Below are 16225 nucleotides of genomic sequence, written 5' to 3'. Positions count from 1 at the left end.
TCAAGAGACAACTGACAGAGCTCTGATTTTGTATTACTAAGTTAATAGCTTTTTAATTCTAGCTGATGAGCCGGATACCCAGTCATGGCGCAGTCCGCTGAAAGCAATTTCAGAGTTCTTTAAAGGTGACCCACAGGGTGAACCTAATGAGACAGGTTTGAACTTTTACTAACTAATTACCTGCGCCTCCAGCAAATCCTCTAAACTGTATAAAGTGCTGCTGTGAATGAGCTTAATTGAACCTCTGTGCTTAACTGCTGCTGTACGATTAATTCTCCACTGAGTTATCCTTTTTACTAAACAATTCCTTGTTTGATTTATATGGAAACTTACTTTGGTCCTTGATCTAAATTGTAGCTGCAGGCAGTTGTAATCATGTTTGCAACTAATCTTGTGAAATAGCTGCATGTGCAAATCCACATATCTTGATTTCCTGGGAAATAGGTCCTTGGAGCTCTTCTTACCTTGAACTAGCCGATCATAGCACTTGTTTGACAGCACCAAATTTTGTTGACTGCACTCAACTTCTCAATGTCATACTGAGGGGTAGAGCCTAAAGAAGGCAGGGAATTTTTTTCCATTCTGCGCCAGTTTTCATATGTTTATTCATATGTCATTTCAATCCCATTTCTACATCTGCATTTTTTATATTAAAAAAGCATGGACATTTGTATTCAAATACATATTGTCATTTAAATGCATATTTTATCAGTTTCTCAACCTTTTAAATGCTAAAATATGCAATTTAATTTTTTACACATTTCGCTGTTTTTGAGAAGTGTATTGCAAAATTTGGAGAGCTGTTCTGATCTTTGTATTAATCTGGGAGGTGCAAATTGATTTGGTTTGCTCATCGATGCAGACCAAATAAATCTCTCCTCCTTTCCTGGGTTATAACGAAAGTTACTAACTATTCCAGACTAACACGCAGTACTGAATTGGATATTGAGCCCAATCAGTAGTAGTGTTTAAATAAATAAAAAAGTCTTCCTTTTTCTGGAAGCTTATATTTAAATGTGCCCGATAACTGACCTAACCAGCTGTATAATTTTTGAACAATAAATCGTTCCAACCCGTATTTGATGGGGGTTTCTTAGCTTACAGCTACATTGGAGTTGAGCCAGGCAAGGAACTGCTAGTGATTTCACCTCTCTCTAATTGATGAGGTCACAGACTGGGAATGATAGGAATAAATTGGCTTATCTGAACAGACCACAAAGCAGATGTCTCTGTAGATTTCCTGCAAAGCTTTATATCAGCATTGCGTGCGTGTGTCGATGCTCAAAGCGGCAAAAATTGCTCGTGTGTCATTGAGACCTTTGATGAGAAGGTGGCCAAAGGAATTGAAATGTGGTCTTTTTATTACTTAGGCTTGGCAGAACCTGTAAATATAGTTGACAATGGCGATGGCACCCATACAGTAGCCTACACACCTACGAAAGAAGGTCCCTACACAGTTGCAGTAAAATATGCAGATGAAGAGATTCCTCGCAGGTAAGAGTGGGGTGCAGGAAACAGAGCTTACTGTGCAAACTGCAGTTCTGTTGGCTGTCCTCCAAATTTGAGGTGGGTTGCATTGTTATTCATGAGCTTAGTCTTTGCACTTAGTTTTGGTAAAGAGGCTTTAAAGAAATGCTTCTACAGCAAGGACTTGATTCCTCCTGATGGTTGTCAGAGAGGGGGAAGAGGCTACAAAGTGCTGTGCAGTTCCTTGAATCTAGCAAACATTCTGTAATTAGACCAGTGTTTTCTTCTGCCAAGGGCCAGCTTGTTTATTTATGTGCTGCTATTATTGCTTGAATGCCAAAATAGGCTTCCGAGAAGATTTACAAAGCACAAAAACCAGTTACACAAGCATTAAAATGCAAGTGCCCGTTGCTGAAAGGCACAACGAAACAACGCAGCAATTAAAAATGGGGGTCAAAAGATCTCTAGGGAAGGCCTGTGTAAACAGTTGTCTGTCCCACTATCTTCCCCAAATGTCTAGTAGGTTTGTACATATAGTAATGAGTGGTTCCCTAACTCCTACATCAAAAAGATTCAGTGACTAATTCAGTGTCTGGCTTCGGTGGTTATCCTGCACCTTTGTTTAACCTGCAGAAGTACTTTCTTCATGCCGGTGAGGCATCTACTTACATAAACATTCATGATCTTCAGTGCTGAAATATGTTGCTCTGTTCTTTCAACAGCCCATTCAAAGTTAAGGTGCTTCCAACGTACGATGCCAGTAAAGTGACGGCGAGTGGGCCAGGGCTAAGCTCCCATGGGGTTCCTGCCAGCATGCCCACTGAGTTTGCTGTTGATGCTAGAGATGCAGGCCAAGGACTTCTCTCAGTGCATGTGACCGTAAGATACGACTTCTTCCTACTATTGACCATTTAACACAGGAGCTGAATCTTCACACGCTGAACTCAAAGACCTCTGGTGTTTTGAGTAGGAGAACTAGAATGTTTCCTTCTGTTGCACTGCTGAGCTTCAGTGGGGGCTCAACAGGGCAGACCTCCATTCAGCAGTGCCCTTAAAGCCTTCCTTTAAAAGTATAAGTTGGCAAATTTCGCTTGCTTTATATATCACCCAAATTTAGCAAGGCTACTGTGTGCCGACTGTTTCTAGGCAAAGCTTGTGGCTCCTAATAGATAGAGGATGCCCTGGACATAGTACAGTGCTTTTTGATGTGAACTATTCCTAGCCCTTTCAGATCCCCATAAACTAGGCCAGTCTGGAGTTTTCACCATGAATGAACATAGACAAGGTTTTGTGGAAGGGCCAGTGCATACTTCAGAGGTAATCATAGCTGTTCTGGGCTCTGTTTCAAGGCAGCTTTGTCGTGAGTATTTGCAAAGACAAACCTTGGTTTCGAGGGATACTAGTTAACCCCCACAGCCCATTAAAGCTGTTAAAGCAAACAAGTATGCATTAAACCAGAATAATGCATGGTGCCCCACTCTCCTGCCTAATAAGCAGTGCTATGAAAAATAATGGAAGAGTCGAGCTTGCATTTTACCAAAAGGACCTTTGACTTGCAGCTATTGGTCAAAAACTGCACAGATACAACGCCTAAAAGCTGTCTGGTGGCATTATGATATGCAACAGTCTTGCATTAGACTCCTGTTTCAGTATAAACCGAGACCATTCTTAATCAAGAAGAAACAGGTTAACAAAAATGACTGCTTCCAGTGTAACATGGAAAGTGTTTGCATTACCCACAGAAGCAAGCCAATTGCACATCGCTCATCCAAAGCCTGTGGTATTTCTTGCAGGATCCAGGCAACGTGGATATTTACTGCCAAGTCTTGTCCTTGGGGTTTTTTCTTGTCACAAGATTGGCTTTTACAGGCAGCAACAAATCATATTCGTTCGAACTTCCATGTCAACCTCAAACTGCCCTTTGATAGCTTAAATACCAGGTCCCCCTTCAAAATAAAAAACAGCATGTTATAGAAACTGTCAAGTTCAGGGTAGATGTAAACCTGAACGTCTGCTGGTTTTAGAGCTTGCGCTCTGCGTCTTTGTGATTGAGGCTTTCTTGCTGATTGTGGCTTTGCTTCTGGCATTCAGGACCAAGAAGGCAAACCAAAGAGGGTTGACGTCCAAGACAACCAAGATGGCACTTATGCAGTGACTTACCTCCCTGACAAGACTGGTCGCTACTCAGTTGGCATTAAATATGGTGGGGACGATATCCCCCTTTCTCCATACCGAATCCGTGTGTCGCCAGCAGGAGATGCTAGCAAGTGTCAGGCAACAGGTAAATTAATTTTGTTTTCTCACTGTAAGCAAGTGTTTTATAAGAGTACTGGAGCCAGGCAAGCTATGCAAACAACTCTCCTAAAAGCCTTTGTACAGATATATTGAAGTGAAATGGGATATCTGCCCTATATGATCAGTACAAATACTTAAAACAGTAACTTTTAAAATCTGCATTTGTGCCAAGATAGCATTTTGATGTACAGCCTTTAAACAAAATGCCTTGCACTAGGTCTGACTTTTGGTTCATCTAGCTTAGTTTTGCCTTACACTGACTGGCAGTGGTTTCATGTAAAGGGCCTTCTCAGCCCCACCTGGAGATGCCAGGGATTGAACCTGAGCCCTTCTGCATGCAAAGCAGATGCTCTACCACTGAGCTGCACCCCTCCCACATGCACAGTTATTCCCCTTGGTGATTGCAGCTTGATGCAAGAATATGTTGAACCCAAAAATCTGCTGCAGAAGTAGCTCAAAGTGGAGCCTGTGGCCAGATGCCAACCATGTGCCCCCAATAGGCATCTTTCAAGCACAAAGAATATGGAAGTGGTGGTAAGCATGCCAGTCTCTTAGGAAAGCATCCATTACAGGCTGAAGCAAAGCTCTAATGCAAGAGCCTAGGGTTGACTGCAGGGAAAGACCATGTTTGCACCAAAGGAGTGACTGCACTGTTGCCTTGATCCACAGCGGTCCATTTCTGGTAGGGTGTATGTTGTGACATCTTCTGGCTGTTTTAACGGCATTAAAGGGGCACAGAGGGCTTCAAGGGAAAGAGCAGCTGTCTCTGCTGCAATAACCACCTCCTTTCTCCCCCCCCCCCCACCTTACAACCAGCAACCTGTTGTTTGAAAGCTGATACAAGGATAATGCTTTCTGCATGAATACAGCTTTGTGTTGCTCATGTGGATCGCAAATTGTGCAGGGATTTTTTAAAGTTAAGCCAAACTACTTTAGTGTTCACAAACGTACATACCTCTCCTTATCAAAGTATGCTGTGGTACCCTGATAAAAATTCTCATCTGTAAAACATTGCTGTTTTGTGTGAAAAATGCTTTCGATGTGTTACGAGTGCTAGATAAAAGGAGAAATGGATCTGGAGGTGCAAATGAATCTCTTCCCCACTTCATCCACCTCCGCATGCACCCAGGGGACCTTGTGCTACACCTGGGGTGGTTTGCAAAGGTTTCATGACGAAAGCCTGGTTTAGGCTTGCTGGTCTGCAGAAGTTGGGATTAACTTGCTGTGTGTTTCATAATGCAGGTGTCCAAAAGGAAACCGCAAAGGATTTTCTTGGCAGAAGATACGAGAAACTGCTCTGATGCTCACCATACCATTTATCTCCTAGGTCCTGGCATTGCAGACACAGTGAAGTCAGGAGAGGAAGTTGGCTTTGTAGTAGATGCTAAATCTGCAGGCAAGGGCAAAGTGACATGCACTGTTCTGACACCAGAGGGTACAGAAGTCGAAGCAGAGGTCATTGAAAACGAGGATGGAACATACGACATCTATTATACAGCTGCTAAACCAGGAACCTATGTAATTCATGTCCGCTTCGGTGGAGTGGACATTCCAAACAGCCCCTTCACTGTCATGGTAAGGTGTCTGGCTTTTGGTTTAGAAACCCTTTGTGTGAACTTAAGAGTAGACTGATAAGTAGTGAGCACGTTAGCTTTAATGAGTCACATGAAGTTTGACACACAGTCGTTTGCAGCCTGTTAGTGCAATCCTTAGCAAGAGTAATGAGAAGAAAGTTCTGTTGAGTTCAGTAGGACAAACTCACAGGTAAGTGGCGCTAGGATTGCAGCCTAAATTAGCATTGGAGTGAGCTGAACGTTTTGCCTATGTGGGTCTTGTGGACAAAGTATTGTTTTTTTCGGCTATGAGAAGTACTGCTTCACAAAACCTAGTGTCAAATGCCATTCTTCCATTCAGATCTGCTGTTGTACCACTTTCCTCCTTGTTCAAGGCTCTTCGCCGTTGTGATCCCAGCTAGTTGGGAACTGTGAGCAAGAAGTCAGCCCAACGCAGAGTGCGTGCGCAAGAATGGAGTTCCGTCACAAAGGGCTTTGGGGCACATTCTTGTTTCATGCGGAAGAGGGGAAAGGTGGCTAGCTTGGAAGTGTCACACAACCCTTGAATTCTGGTGTAGCTGCTTTCACCTTTCCCACACTGTGTGTGCCACAGAACCCTATGCATATGTACCTCTTAAGTTGTGATGTTTTTTATAAGCTCTATGAATGAAGAGGGTTTTTAAAACTATACCTTGCCTTTTGCCACTAACTAGGCTACAGATGCAGATGAAGTTGCAGTGTTGTCTCAGGAGCCACTAAATGCAGCATGTCCCCCTGGATTCCATCCCTGGGTACCTAGTGTTTTGTTTTTTTACACTGTCTTCCATGTTCCATTCAAGAATTGACATCCTGCCTCTTGGGTCTGCTTAAGCTTGCTTTCTTGTCATATCTTACTGGTGATCAGAAAGCTACTTTGGGGCAACTTGGATTTGATTCAGAACCTTCCTTCATATACATATATATATATATTTAACAACTCTTAACATCACAATCATTTTAAACGTTGCATCTATGGTACTTTGTCCTTAGGGAGCTATTTCCTTCTTGACTTCAGATGGTGAACGGCTTCTTCCTAGAGTGTTGTCACTGACCATGTTGTTCTGGCTTTGTTTTGGTTTCTCTTCTGCTTACAAAAAACCCACAACTTTCTTCCAGACCATAGCTAGCTTCAGTGTTCCTTCGGGCGGAGCTATCCTTACATCTTTTACTCTTCCATTTTGTATGTTTTTAAAACTCTCTTCTGAATGTGTTTCACATTAAACAGTGAATGGGAGCAAAGCTTTGTTGGGTGGTCAACAGTCCGCTGTTGAGTGGTGTCTTCATTCTGGATGCAACTGTTTTGTGCTAGAACTCCTAAAATGACAATAACTTTCCCTCCACAATAGGTCACGGAAGAAGCTTATGTTCCTGATGGTGACATGAATGGTCTTGGGTTTAAGCCCTTTGATATGGTCATTCCTTTCGCAGTAAGAAAAGGAGAAATAACTGGTAAACAAGCTTTCAGCACACAGTTGATGACTCTCTTTAAAGCAGTGGTGAGGACCCTGTGGACCCCCAGATGTTGGGCTCTTAACTCCCACAGTCCCTGACTGCTGGTTGGGGCTGATGTGGGTTAGAGGCAATATCTGGAGAGCCACAGAGTCACCATCCCTTAGTTAATGTCAAGGAAAACGCCTTGCCCCCACCTGTCTTTTGGGTGCCCCTTGCATGGCCCAGTAGTTTAGCTTTGTAATACATTGTAATAGAAGCATAGATTTCATCCTGCAAGATAATCTTTCAGAAAGATTGCGCTATTGTTTGGCCTTAGCAGAGCTGGGAGGAGATAAAAACGAAGCTCTCCTAGAGTAGCCACGATTGTCCTGTCCTTGTGCCCCACTGCGCAAGTCTATTTAATCTGCTCTTAAGCATCACCCAGAGCAACAGCTCTTTATTGGGGCCTTCAGTTATTATTATTATTATTTATTGAATTTCTATATTGCCCTTCATCCGAGGATCATGGAGCAGTTCACAATATAAAAACACAAAAATACATACCATAACAATTATCATTATTGTTATTTATTGAATCTGTATACCACCCTTCATCCATAGACCTCAGGGCTGTTCACAACAAAAACAAGAAAAAGCCTTGCACAAAATGCTAAAACCAAAGCGCCTGAAAATAATACCCCACCCCTACACTGTTGAAAAGGCCATAGATTGTTTAATTAGCCAAAGGTCTGGTTGAAGAGGAACATTTTTGCCTGGTGCCTAAAGGTGTTACAATGAAGGTGCCAGGCGAACCTCCCTGGGGAGAGCATTCCATAAGTGAGAAGCCACTGCAGAAAAGGCCTGTTCTCATGTTGCCGCCCTCCAGATCTCTTATGGAGGAGACACACAGAGGAGGGCCTTCGATCATGATTGCAAGGCCTGGGTAGCTTCATATGGGGAAAGGTATTGCAGTCCTGAGCTTGAAACAGTCTGTGCTTTGGCAGGCCATGGCAAACTCTAGAGAGAGTTGTAGATGCCACCAGACCTTGATGGCTTTATGGATTTTGCCTGTCTAAGCCCAACCTTCAAGGACACGACTTATGTTAAAAAATATTAGTGCGTTACACTCTGGTCGTTATCAGAAGAATAAATGGATCTCCAAGCCTTAATGCAGGAGAATTTTTGGAAGTGTTGTCAAAGAAATGTAGGGAAACCTTTGCACCTTTATATAACCTCCTCCTCCTCTCCTGTTTATATGAGTGAAAGGGAGGGCCCCAATACCATGTGGATTTGAGTGTGAAAACACCAAAACATATGGATTTGCTTTTTGAAGTATTGTGCAGTTTGAGTTCAATTTGAGCCTTGCGTTTTCAGGGGAAGTTCACATGCCCTCGGGGAAGACTGCACCAGCAGATATTGTTGATAACAAGGATGGCACTGTGACAGTCAGCTATGCCCCTGTTGAGGTTGGATTGCATGAAATGCATATCAAATACATGGGCAGTCATATTCCAGGTGAGTGCCAGCTGATCTCAAATCAGCGCTACGTTATGTTATAAGAACTCAGCTGTTGTTGTTGATTTGCAGGGTGAGGGCTGCCTTTATTCACACTTTATTTTCTTCAATGGTGGACACTTCAATCCTATGAGTTGTCTTGGTCTAGGGTTGTATTGCATGTCTCGTACGGTGATGGCGGCGGGTAGCTGAGTGAAGGCAGGAGGAATTCTTAGTGGGTTTACAGCCTGTGCCAGACTTAAAACAGATTTGGCTTTTGTGGACAGAGTTTTGTGGCCTTACTTTTGCAGTTAGCTTGGAACTTATAATTAACTTATTTTAGTGAGGAGGTACTACAACTAGAATTGAGAAAAAGTTTTGAAATGCATGTGTAAAATATTAGGTCTCCTTTGCTTAAACTATAATCTGTGGAAAGGATCAAGCTATAAAGAGCTCGGCCCAATTTCCTAGTGAAGTACTTACGTTACCAGTTTTGACTGCCTGCGCCACTTTTGCTGGCTGTCTCGCATGCATCATCTTCATTGAGAAGTTGTAAAAATGAAATCTGAATACAATCCATCTGGCCTCCCCCACTCCCCCGCCTCCTCTCTTAAGCCAACACTATTAGCTAGCTTAAGGTTTACTACTTGGCAAGAATTTTCAATTAATTTTATCTGGAAAAATGGACAAATCCCTAGTAGGTCAGCTTTTGCATACACATTCTCCTGGGTTACTGGTATTGATACAACCAATAATTCTGCATAGATATTTTTCCTCTTTGGCACACTAGTGCTTCGAGGGTCACACTCGGTGCCTTTTTGCACCTGTAGTGCCAGGGCCCAAATAATTTTTATTACATCCCTTAGAGTTTTCTGACTAGGCAGCTTTCGAAATAAATAAAACAAAAAGAGGTGGACATCCTGTTCCATACTACCTGTGTGTACAGCTCCTTATCTACTCATGGAAGCGGCATTGCAGGTTTCTGCCCATGTCAAAAGGAGCTTTTTGTTCCTTGAACTGGGGCACATCCATACAAACTGGAGCCGGCTCATAGCTTTTGGGGACTGGGACACATTCAGCTTTGAAGCCTGTGACACAGCTAGAAATAGAAGTGCCAGTTAAGTCCCAGCCACAAAAACAGACTCTGCACAAATCTGGACTTTTTTATTATATAAAAAATAGCATTGGCTTTTTTAAATGTGCTCTGTAATGACTGGCTTAGTAACCACCTGGCAAACTCAAACTTCACTGGCAGCAACCAGTTGATAAATTTGTAAGGAATAGGATCCTTTACGTGGGCATCACCGAGGACCTGGTGTTTGCTTGCCGGTAGAAAGCAATTGCACCAGATGGTTGGAGTCCCTGCTGTGTGGATGTATAAGTTGGGAGGTGTAAGGCAAAGTCCTGTGGGAGACTTTGATGGAGGGTTGGGTGCTGCATATGTTCATTATTTGCAGTAGTAGGCTTTCTGGAGTGCTCTAGTGAATAAATGTGAAACCTAAATGGAAACTAGTGAAACACTGAAATCAGAGGAAGATAAAGTTACTGGAACTGAGCAGCATGCTTGAAAACTTTCCTAAATGCTCATGATTGACAGTGGAGCTTGCATTTAGTTTCTTGCAAGGCTCTCCAGCATCAGAGGCATATGAATGGCTGGACAACTGCAGCACAAGAGAGTGATTGCCCCCATGTCTTCCTGCTTATGGGTTTCCTATATAAGCATCTGGTTATCCACTGTGGCAAATGGATGCTGGAGTAGATAGATCTTGGTCTTATATAGTAGGGGTCTTAATACGTAGCATTCTCTGTCATACGCAAGGGAATATAGGGAGGAACTGAAAATAAACTCTGTGTGTGCAAGCTTAAGACGTATTAAATTGCTGAGTAAACACACAAATTTATATTCGTTCTCTTTAGAAAGATTAACAAAAAGATGCTAACATAATTTAAATATCCTACTTCAAGTGTGTTTATGCATAGTTTTTCAACCTTTGCAGAGAGCCCTCTACAGTTCTATGTGAACTATCCCAACAGTGGACATGTAACTGCTTATGGACCTGGCCTTGTCTATGGTGTAGCAAACAAGCCAGCAACCTTTACAATAGTCACAGAAGATGCTGGTGAGGGTAAGTAGTCTATTCCGCAGTCTCTAAAGAATTTACTTGACATGAATCCTGTTTGATTTTTTGATGGAATGTTTAACTTCCATGTAAGCATGCCCCAAAATTTAAATTCCGAGGCAGATGCTATAATCAGACTTCATAGAGGGTGAATAGAAATAATTCATGTTCTTCATTTCCCCAGTAACTTTAGGGATCCTAACCAGTGCATGGTTCAACATAGCATCACTAACAGATTGTACTTCTGAAGCATTTTGCAGATTACATGATGTGTTACAACTGTCCCATCTAACATTATGGTGACCCTATTGATGGGTTAGGCTGAGAGCTACCCAAAGCCACAAAGTGAGCTTTATGGATGAGCTTGGATGTGTACCTGCAAGTCCAAATACGATTCTGGACACTGAACCCTCCTTTAGGAGAAACGTAGATGTTTCTGTATAGAGCCCATAGAGTTGGGGCCCAGCGTCTTACTGCCCTTGTAGTCCAACCCCTTGTTTGCAGCAGGAAATCCAGAGCTTATTACAGTCAGTTTGACACAGATTTAATTCCCTTAATTCAAAGTTGCTTGCTTTCACTCCCAATAAAACATTTTTGAAGATCACTTGCATATGACAAATGAGATCTTCAGAGGGCTAGCCATGATGCTCAATCCAAGCATCTGAAACTGCAACTTGGTTCTTAATTGAAGTTCACTGATTTTTATTTCGGACCATGTCTTGAAAAATGTAAGTTTGAGAATTATTGTGGCACTTTTTTCTCCAATGTGACAGGTGGTTTGGACCTAGCAATTGAAGGTCCCTCCAAGGCAGAGATCAGTTGTATTGATAACAAAGATGGCACTTGCACCGTGACTTACTTGCCAACTCTTCCAGGAAACTACAGTATATTAGTCAAATACAATGACAAACACATCCCAGGAAGCCCATTCACTGCCAAAATCACAGGTACGAGGAGCACTTGAAACAGCTACGATAGGCCTAAAAGCTTTGTGTTTGCAATCCATTGCATTTAGTATAAATTTACATAAAGAAAAGACTTGCCTTGAACACCATACTCTGTGTAGGCTGCAAACGGACAACTGACAACTTGTTTTTAACCATGCTGTGTGATGAAGACATGTTGTGTTTAGCTGGCTTTTGCCCAGTAATTTAGGATGAATTGCAAAACCAAAAGGTATCTTCCCTGCAATAACTTCTGAGCTGCCAAGTGTTGTCCAGTTATTGTCCACTAGAGTCCTGGTTTCATGGAGCATAAATTTGCATTTGTAAGCAGCATACATGTCTTCTGATTCTCATCGATGCTTACTTTGTAAATTTAAGTGGAAAGGCATTTGGGTGGTTTGCCCAGAATGTTACAGGTAAAGGTAAAGGGACCCCTGACCATTAGGTCCAATCGTGACCGACTCTGGGGTTGCGGCGCTCATCTCGCATTATTGGCCGGGGGAGCCGGTGTACAGCTTCCAGGTCATGTGGCCAGCATGACAAAGCCGCTTCTGGCGAACCAGAGCAGCACACGGAAACGCCATTTACCTCCCCGCCGCAGCAGTACACCTATTTATCTACTTGGACTTTGACGTGCTTTCGAACTGCTAGGTTGGCAGGAGCTGGGACCGAGCAACGGGAGCTCATCCCGTTGCGGGGATTCGAACCGCTGACCTGATCGGCAAGCCCTAGGCTCTGTGGTTTAACCCACAGCGCCACCCATGTCCCTCGCCCAGAATGTTAAGATCCAGTAATGTTAATATCTAGTAGTGTTTTAATCCAAAACCCTAATGGGAAATTTTCCTTCTTAAAGATGACAATAGGAAGCAATCTCAAGTTAAACTGGGCTCTGCTGCTGACTTCCTGTTAGACATTAACGAGACTGATCTTAGCCTCTTGACAGCCAGTATTAAAGCCCCATCTGGCCGAGATGAACCTTGTCTTCTGAAAAGGCTACCCAATAACCACATTGGTAAGTCTTAATCATCTTCTAGGGAGGCTGATGTATTGGTTGTGTGGTGCTGGCAAGGGTGGTCTTGGGGAAGCTTGTGAGCCTGGGCCACAATTGGAAACAAATAATACTTTTGATTTGTGACTAGAGTGGGATTTTGATGCCACAAATAATATTTAATGCCAGCTATCTTCCAGTTCTGTATTGTGATTTGACAGTGTGGGAGGAGGGGGGAACGACACGAAAAGATAAAGTGCCAAGTTACTAATTTGTCATGCCGCTAACCTCCGTCTGGCAGGTATCTCATTCATTCCACGGGAGGTGGGAGAGCACCTGGTCAGTATTATGAAGAACGGGAGCCACGTCCCCAACAGTCCGGTGTCCATTATGGTGGTCCAGTCCGAGATTGGTGATGCGAGCAGAGCAAGGGTTTCTGGACGTGGCTTGGTTGAAGGACGCACGTTTGAAATGTGTGACTTCATTGTAGATACAAGAGATGCAGGTCAGTACTGGAATTCCTGGGCTGCCAGAGAGTATCTAAGGGATGCCTGTGGGCTGTGGGTGCCCACCTGTGATGTGGTTGATCTACTGTTGCTGTTCTGAGACGCCGTTGTCCAATCATCACAGCAACTGAGCAGAGCAAAATTGCCTCTGACTTGTAAATGGCGGTTGCCATGATGTAGAACAGCTTTGGAAGCTCTGTCAATCTGCTAATTCATATAGGTTAAAACTCACAGCTCTATACCACAAGTAGCATATCAAGCAAAACCTCATATGTGACCATGAGCTGAAACGTCTGGCTCACTTGTAATGGTTAATATACAATGACTGCAATCCGTAAAGCCCTTCGACTCCATAAAGATTTAGGCAGTGCTCGTTGGAGCTCTTCACAACTGCTTGCACTCATCTCGGCTGCTTTCTTTTCTAGGTTATGGTGGGATATCGCTGGCAGTTGAAGGACCTAGCAAAGTAGATATCCAGACAGAAGATCTAGAGGATGGAACTTGCAGAGTTTCCTACTTTCCAACTGTACCTGGTGTCTACATAGTATCTACTAAATTTGCTGATGAGCACATCCCAGGTAAGAGAAAAGAAGCCGTCATAGGAGAGCCATTGGTCGTCCACTTCCCCACCAGCGCTGACCTCTTGTAATAAGTGCAGAGTCTATAGGACACTAGCTAGGCTTCCCACCAGGGCCTTCATGTTGTGAAAGTGCCTGAAGAAGCTTGATTGCTAAATTTTGGAAGGCAGGATAATAAACTTCTTGCACACCTTGAATATGCTTTTGTTTGAGGGGTTGTCTCCTGCTGCAGTGTAACACTTACCTCTTTGTTACTCAAACTAGAATATTAGTTTGGTACAGGTGACTCTCAACGTACGTGGGGGTTGCGTTCTAGGGTGTAGCTCGCAAAGCCAAAATCACGTATAGTCAAAATACTTTGGGGTCATTGGTGGTTGGGATTGCCAAAGCCTCCCCCCCTCCGGACACCTGCCCCGCCTTTAATTTATTTAAAATTCACGAAGCATGTAAAGCTGAATGTGTGTAAATAGCAAGTTGACCTATGTAGGAAGATGGGGCTTCCTTGATGGTCATCGCTGGTAAGTCTCATGCTTAATGTCCTTAGTTAACAATGCAGTGGTCCAGCCTTCCTCAGTGGGAAAGAATTCTAAGATGCTAGTGGAAATAACTATTAGTAGACGATATGCTACTTTATTGCCTGTGAAAGTCTTTACGCTTCCTGTACTGATAGATGGAACTCAATGTTGTTTTGTCTCTACTAACTACAGGGAGCCCGTTTACCGTGAAAATAAGTGGTGAAGGAAGGGTGAAGGAAAGCATTACACGTACCCGGCGGGCTCCTTCTGTGGCCACGGTTGGAAGCTTGTGTGATCTTAACTTAAAAATTCCAGGTAAGTTAGTTCTACTAATACATCTGCTACAGTATTTTGGAAACCACAAACCAATAAGTCATTGAATCTTCTGGGCAGTCTTTGCAATCAGATTTAAAAACTGAATGTTATCCAAATACTTCTAGAGATCAGGGAAGGCATTCTTATTTAGATCGGGGCTTTGCATGGTAGGGCTCACACTCATTTCTTCCTAGCCCCATGAAGCAGCCTTGGCATTTAATTGTTGCTTTCCAGCACATCACACACTGGCTCAGTTCTAATAACAAGTGACCTGGTTCACATGTAATGCTAAGCCAAATGTGGACTTAAAGCTATTCAAAATGATATCATTATTTTTGCCTCGTAGACCTTCCTCCTGCTGCCAATCTACCTGAGTCTAAGCCGCAATTTGACTTAGCACACGGCTGAACCCAGATTTGTTTTATTAACCAAGGTTTATTCCTGGTTTTACAGTTTATGGTTTGTCTAGAGCAGGCATATGCAGCATTGGCTCTCCAGATGTTTTGGAACTACAACTCCAATGATCCCCGACGACTGGCCCTGTTAGCTAGGGGTCATGGGAGTTGTAGTTCCAAAACATCTGGAGAGCCAAGGTTGCCTATGCCTGGTCTAGAGGAAACAAACCATGAGCTTGAGTTTGGGCTACATGTTAAGCCAAACCATGGCTTAACTCACTGTAGCACAGCAATAATATGCCCAAAATTTCTGTTCTGGGAATTCATGCATTCATGCTATGTGTGAAGTACAGGTGTTAGAATGATCACAGAAGTTTGTACTTCAGCTGTATTTTTGGAAGGGTAGGAGCACAGTTGCTACTATAGAGATCTGTATCATGTGGATCTAACTGGGGAAGACACATAAAACAATTGACTGGTTAAGGAATAAATATTCTTTAAATGCTATCTTGCTCATAGAATTCACTAATATACAGAATATATTCAGCATGCCCCTTCAGTTTAATACATGTTCTGACGTCTGTTTCTGTCTATTTCTCCACTGCTCTAATCAATCTTGGTCTTCCTGTCTTCTGTTCCTTTCTTTCCCTCTATTGCCTTCTCATAGTTACATGGTTCCAAATGGCTATATGTCTGGAGAGATTGTCCTGTGTTTCACACCAGTTCATTCCCACTTTCCTGTGTGTTGAGCAGAAGGAAAACTGCCAGACTCAATTGAGAGAATCTCGGTGTCCTAGTTTCATAAAAAACCCAGCCAACATCAGACAACAAAGTTTCCAATCATTCCTTCTATGGGATCTACAGATGTATTACATACCTGGCTCCTTAGGGGTAGTGAGTACGTTGTAGTACTGAGGTTGTCCTATAACCACATTACATACTTCAATAAAATCTGCTTTAAGGTGCAATGCATGGCAAGTAAGCAGCAAAAGTATTTGTTACGAAGACCTGTAACAAACCCTCAGTCAGTATTGGAGCCTGTGACCCTCCATATATTGTTGAATTCCAATTCCTATCAGTCCTCAGAATGGGTGATGTTCACTGCAATAAATCCAATTATGTTCCCAAATAAAATTTGTTTCTTCGTTCCTCCCTCCTTTCCTTTCCTTTCCTTTCCTTTCCTTTCCTTTCCTTTCCTTTCCTTTCCTTTCCTTTCCTTTCCTTTCCTTTCCTTGAACTTCAAAGGATCTAAGCACAACCCATCCTGGCCATATTTGTCTGTAACTTGGTAGATTTGATCTGCTGTGTTGTGGGGGGGGGGAGTCTCTTGTGCCTGCAAATTCAATCCTCTTCTGTCAACAGGAAAAGGTCATTTTTTACTTCCCAGTAGTTATTGGGATGGGGGATGAAGTGGACTTAAGTTGGGTGATTCAGCTCTTGATTCATTTGTCAAGTGCTTCAGAAAGAGGCAGACTGCTTTCTGAATTGTGCACCTGCACATTCAAAAAAGGGGGGAGTGGGCTCAAATTTAACTGTTACCCCACACTTGAATGCATGTGACTAAGTGTGAGTGCAGTTGAGGCTC

At 43.0% G+C, this 16225-nt stretch overlaps 1 protein-coding gene and 1 non-coding gene across 5 annotated transcripts in view; one reads left to right on the top strand and one right to left on the bottom strand.

The window, feature by feature from the left end:
• The window catches only part of FLNB (filamin B), an 88693-nt gene that overhangs the window by 57381 nt on the left and 15087 nt on the right, over positions 1–16225 (top strand). The window contains exons 26-39 of one of the 4 annotated variants that reach the window (XM_035106401.2): positions 63–155; positions 1371–1494; positions 2190–2346; positions 3559–3748; positions 5090–5337; positions 6029–6106; positions 6701–6803; positions 8160–8300; positions 10277–10405; positions 11173–11346; positions 12197–12355; positions 12633–12836; positions 13263–13415; positions 14123–14245. In XM_035106401.2, the coding sequence (XP_034962292.1) occupies positions 63–155; positions 1371–1494; positions 2190–2346; positions 3559–3748; positions 5090–5337; positions 6029–6106; positions 6701–6803; positions 8160–8300; positions 10277–10405; positions 11173–11346; positions 12197–12355; positions 12633–12836; positions 13263–13415; positions 14123–14245 (2076 nt within the window). The remainder of the gene's footprint in view (positions 1–62; positions 156–1370; positions 1495–2189; positions 2347–3558; positions 3749–5089; positions 5338–6028; positions 6107–6700; positions 6804–8159; positions 8301–10276; positions 10406–11172; positions 11347–12196; positions 12356–12632; positions 12837–13262; positions 13416–14122; positions 14246–16225) is intronic. The other 3 variants (XM_035106404.2, XM_035106402.2, XM_035106403.2) reach the window with 3 other exon arrangements.
• Positions 4063–4136, bottom strand: TRNAA-UGC (transfer RNA alanine (anticodon UGC)). The gene has a single exon. It is a non-coding gene; the product is annotated as a tRNA-Ala (tRNA).

Source organism: Zootoca vivipara, chromosome 2 (genome assembly GCF_963506605.1).
Source record: "Zootoca vivipara chromosome 2, rZooViv1.1, whole genome shotgun sequence".
In the NCBI taxonomy this organism is placed as follows: Eukaryota; Metazoa; Chordata; class Lepidosauria; order Squamata; family Lacertidae; genus Zootoca; species Zootoca vivipara.
Note: the sequence above shows the minus strand (reverse complement) of the source record. Positions and strands in the feature narration are given on the sequence as shown.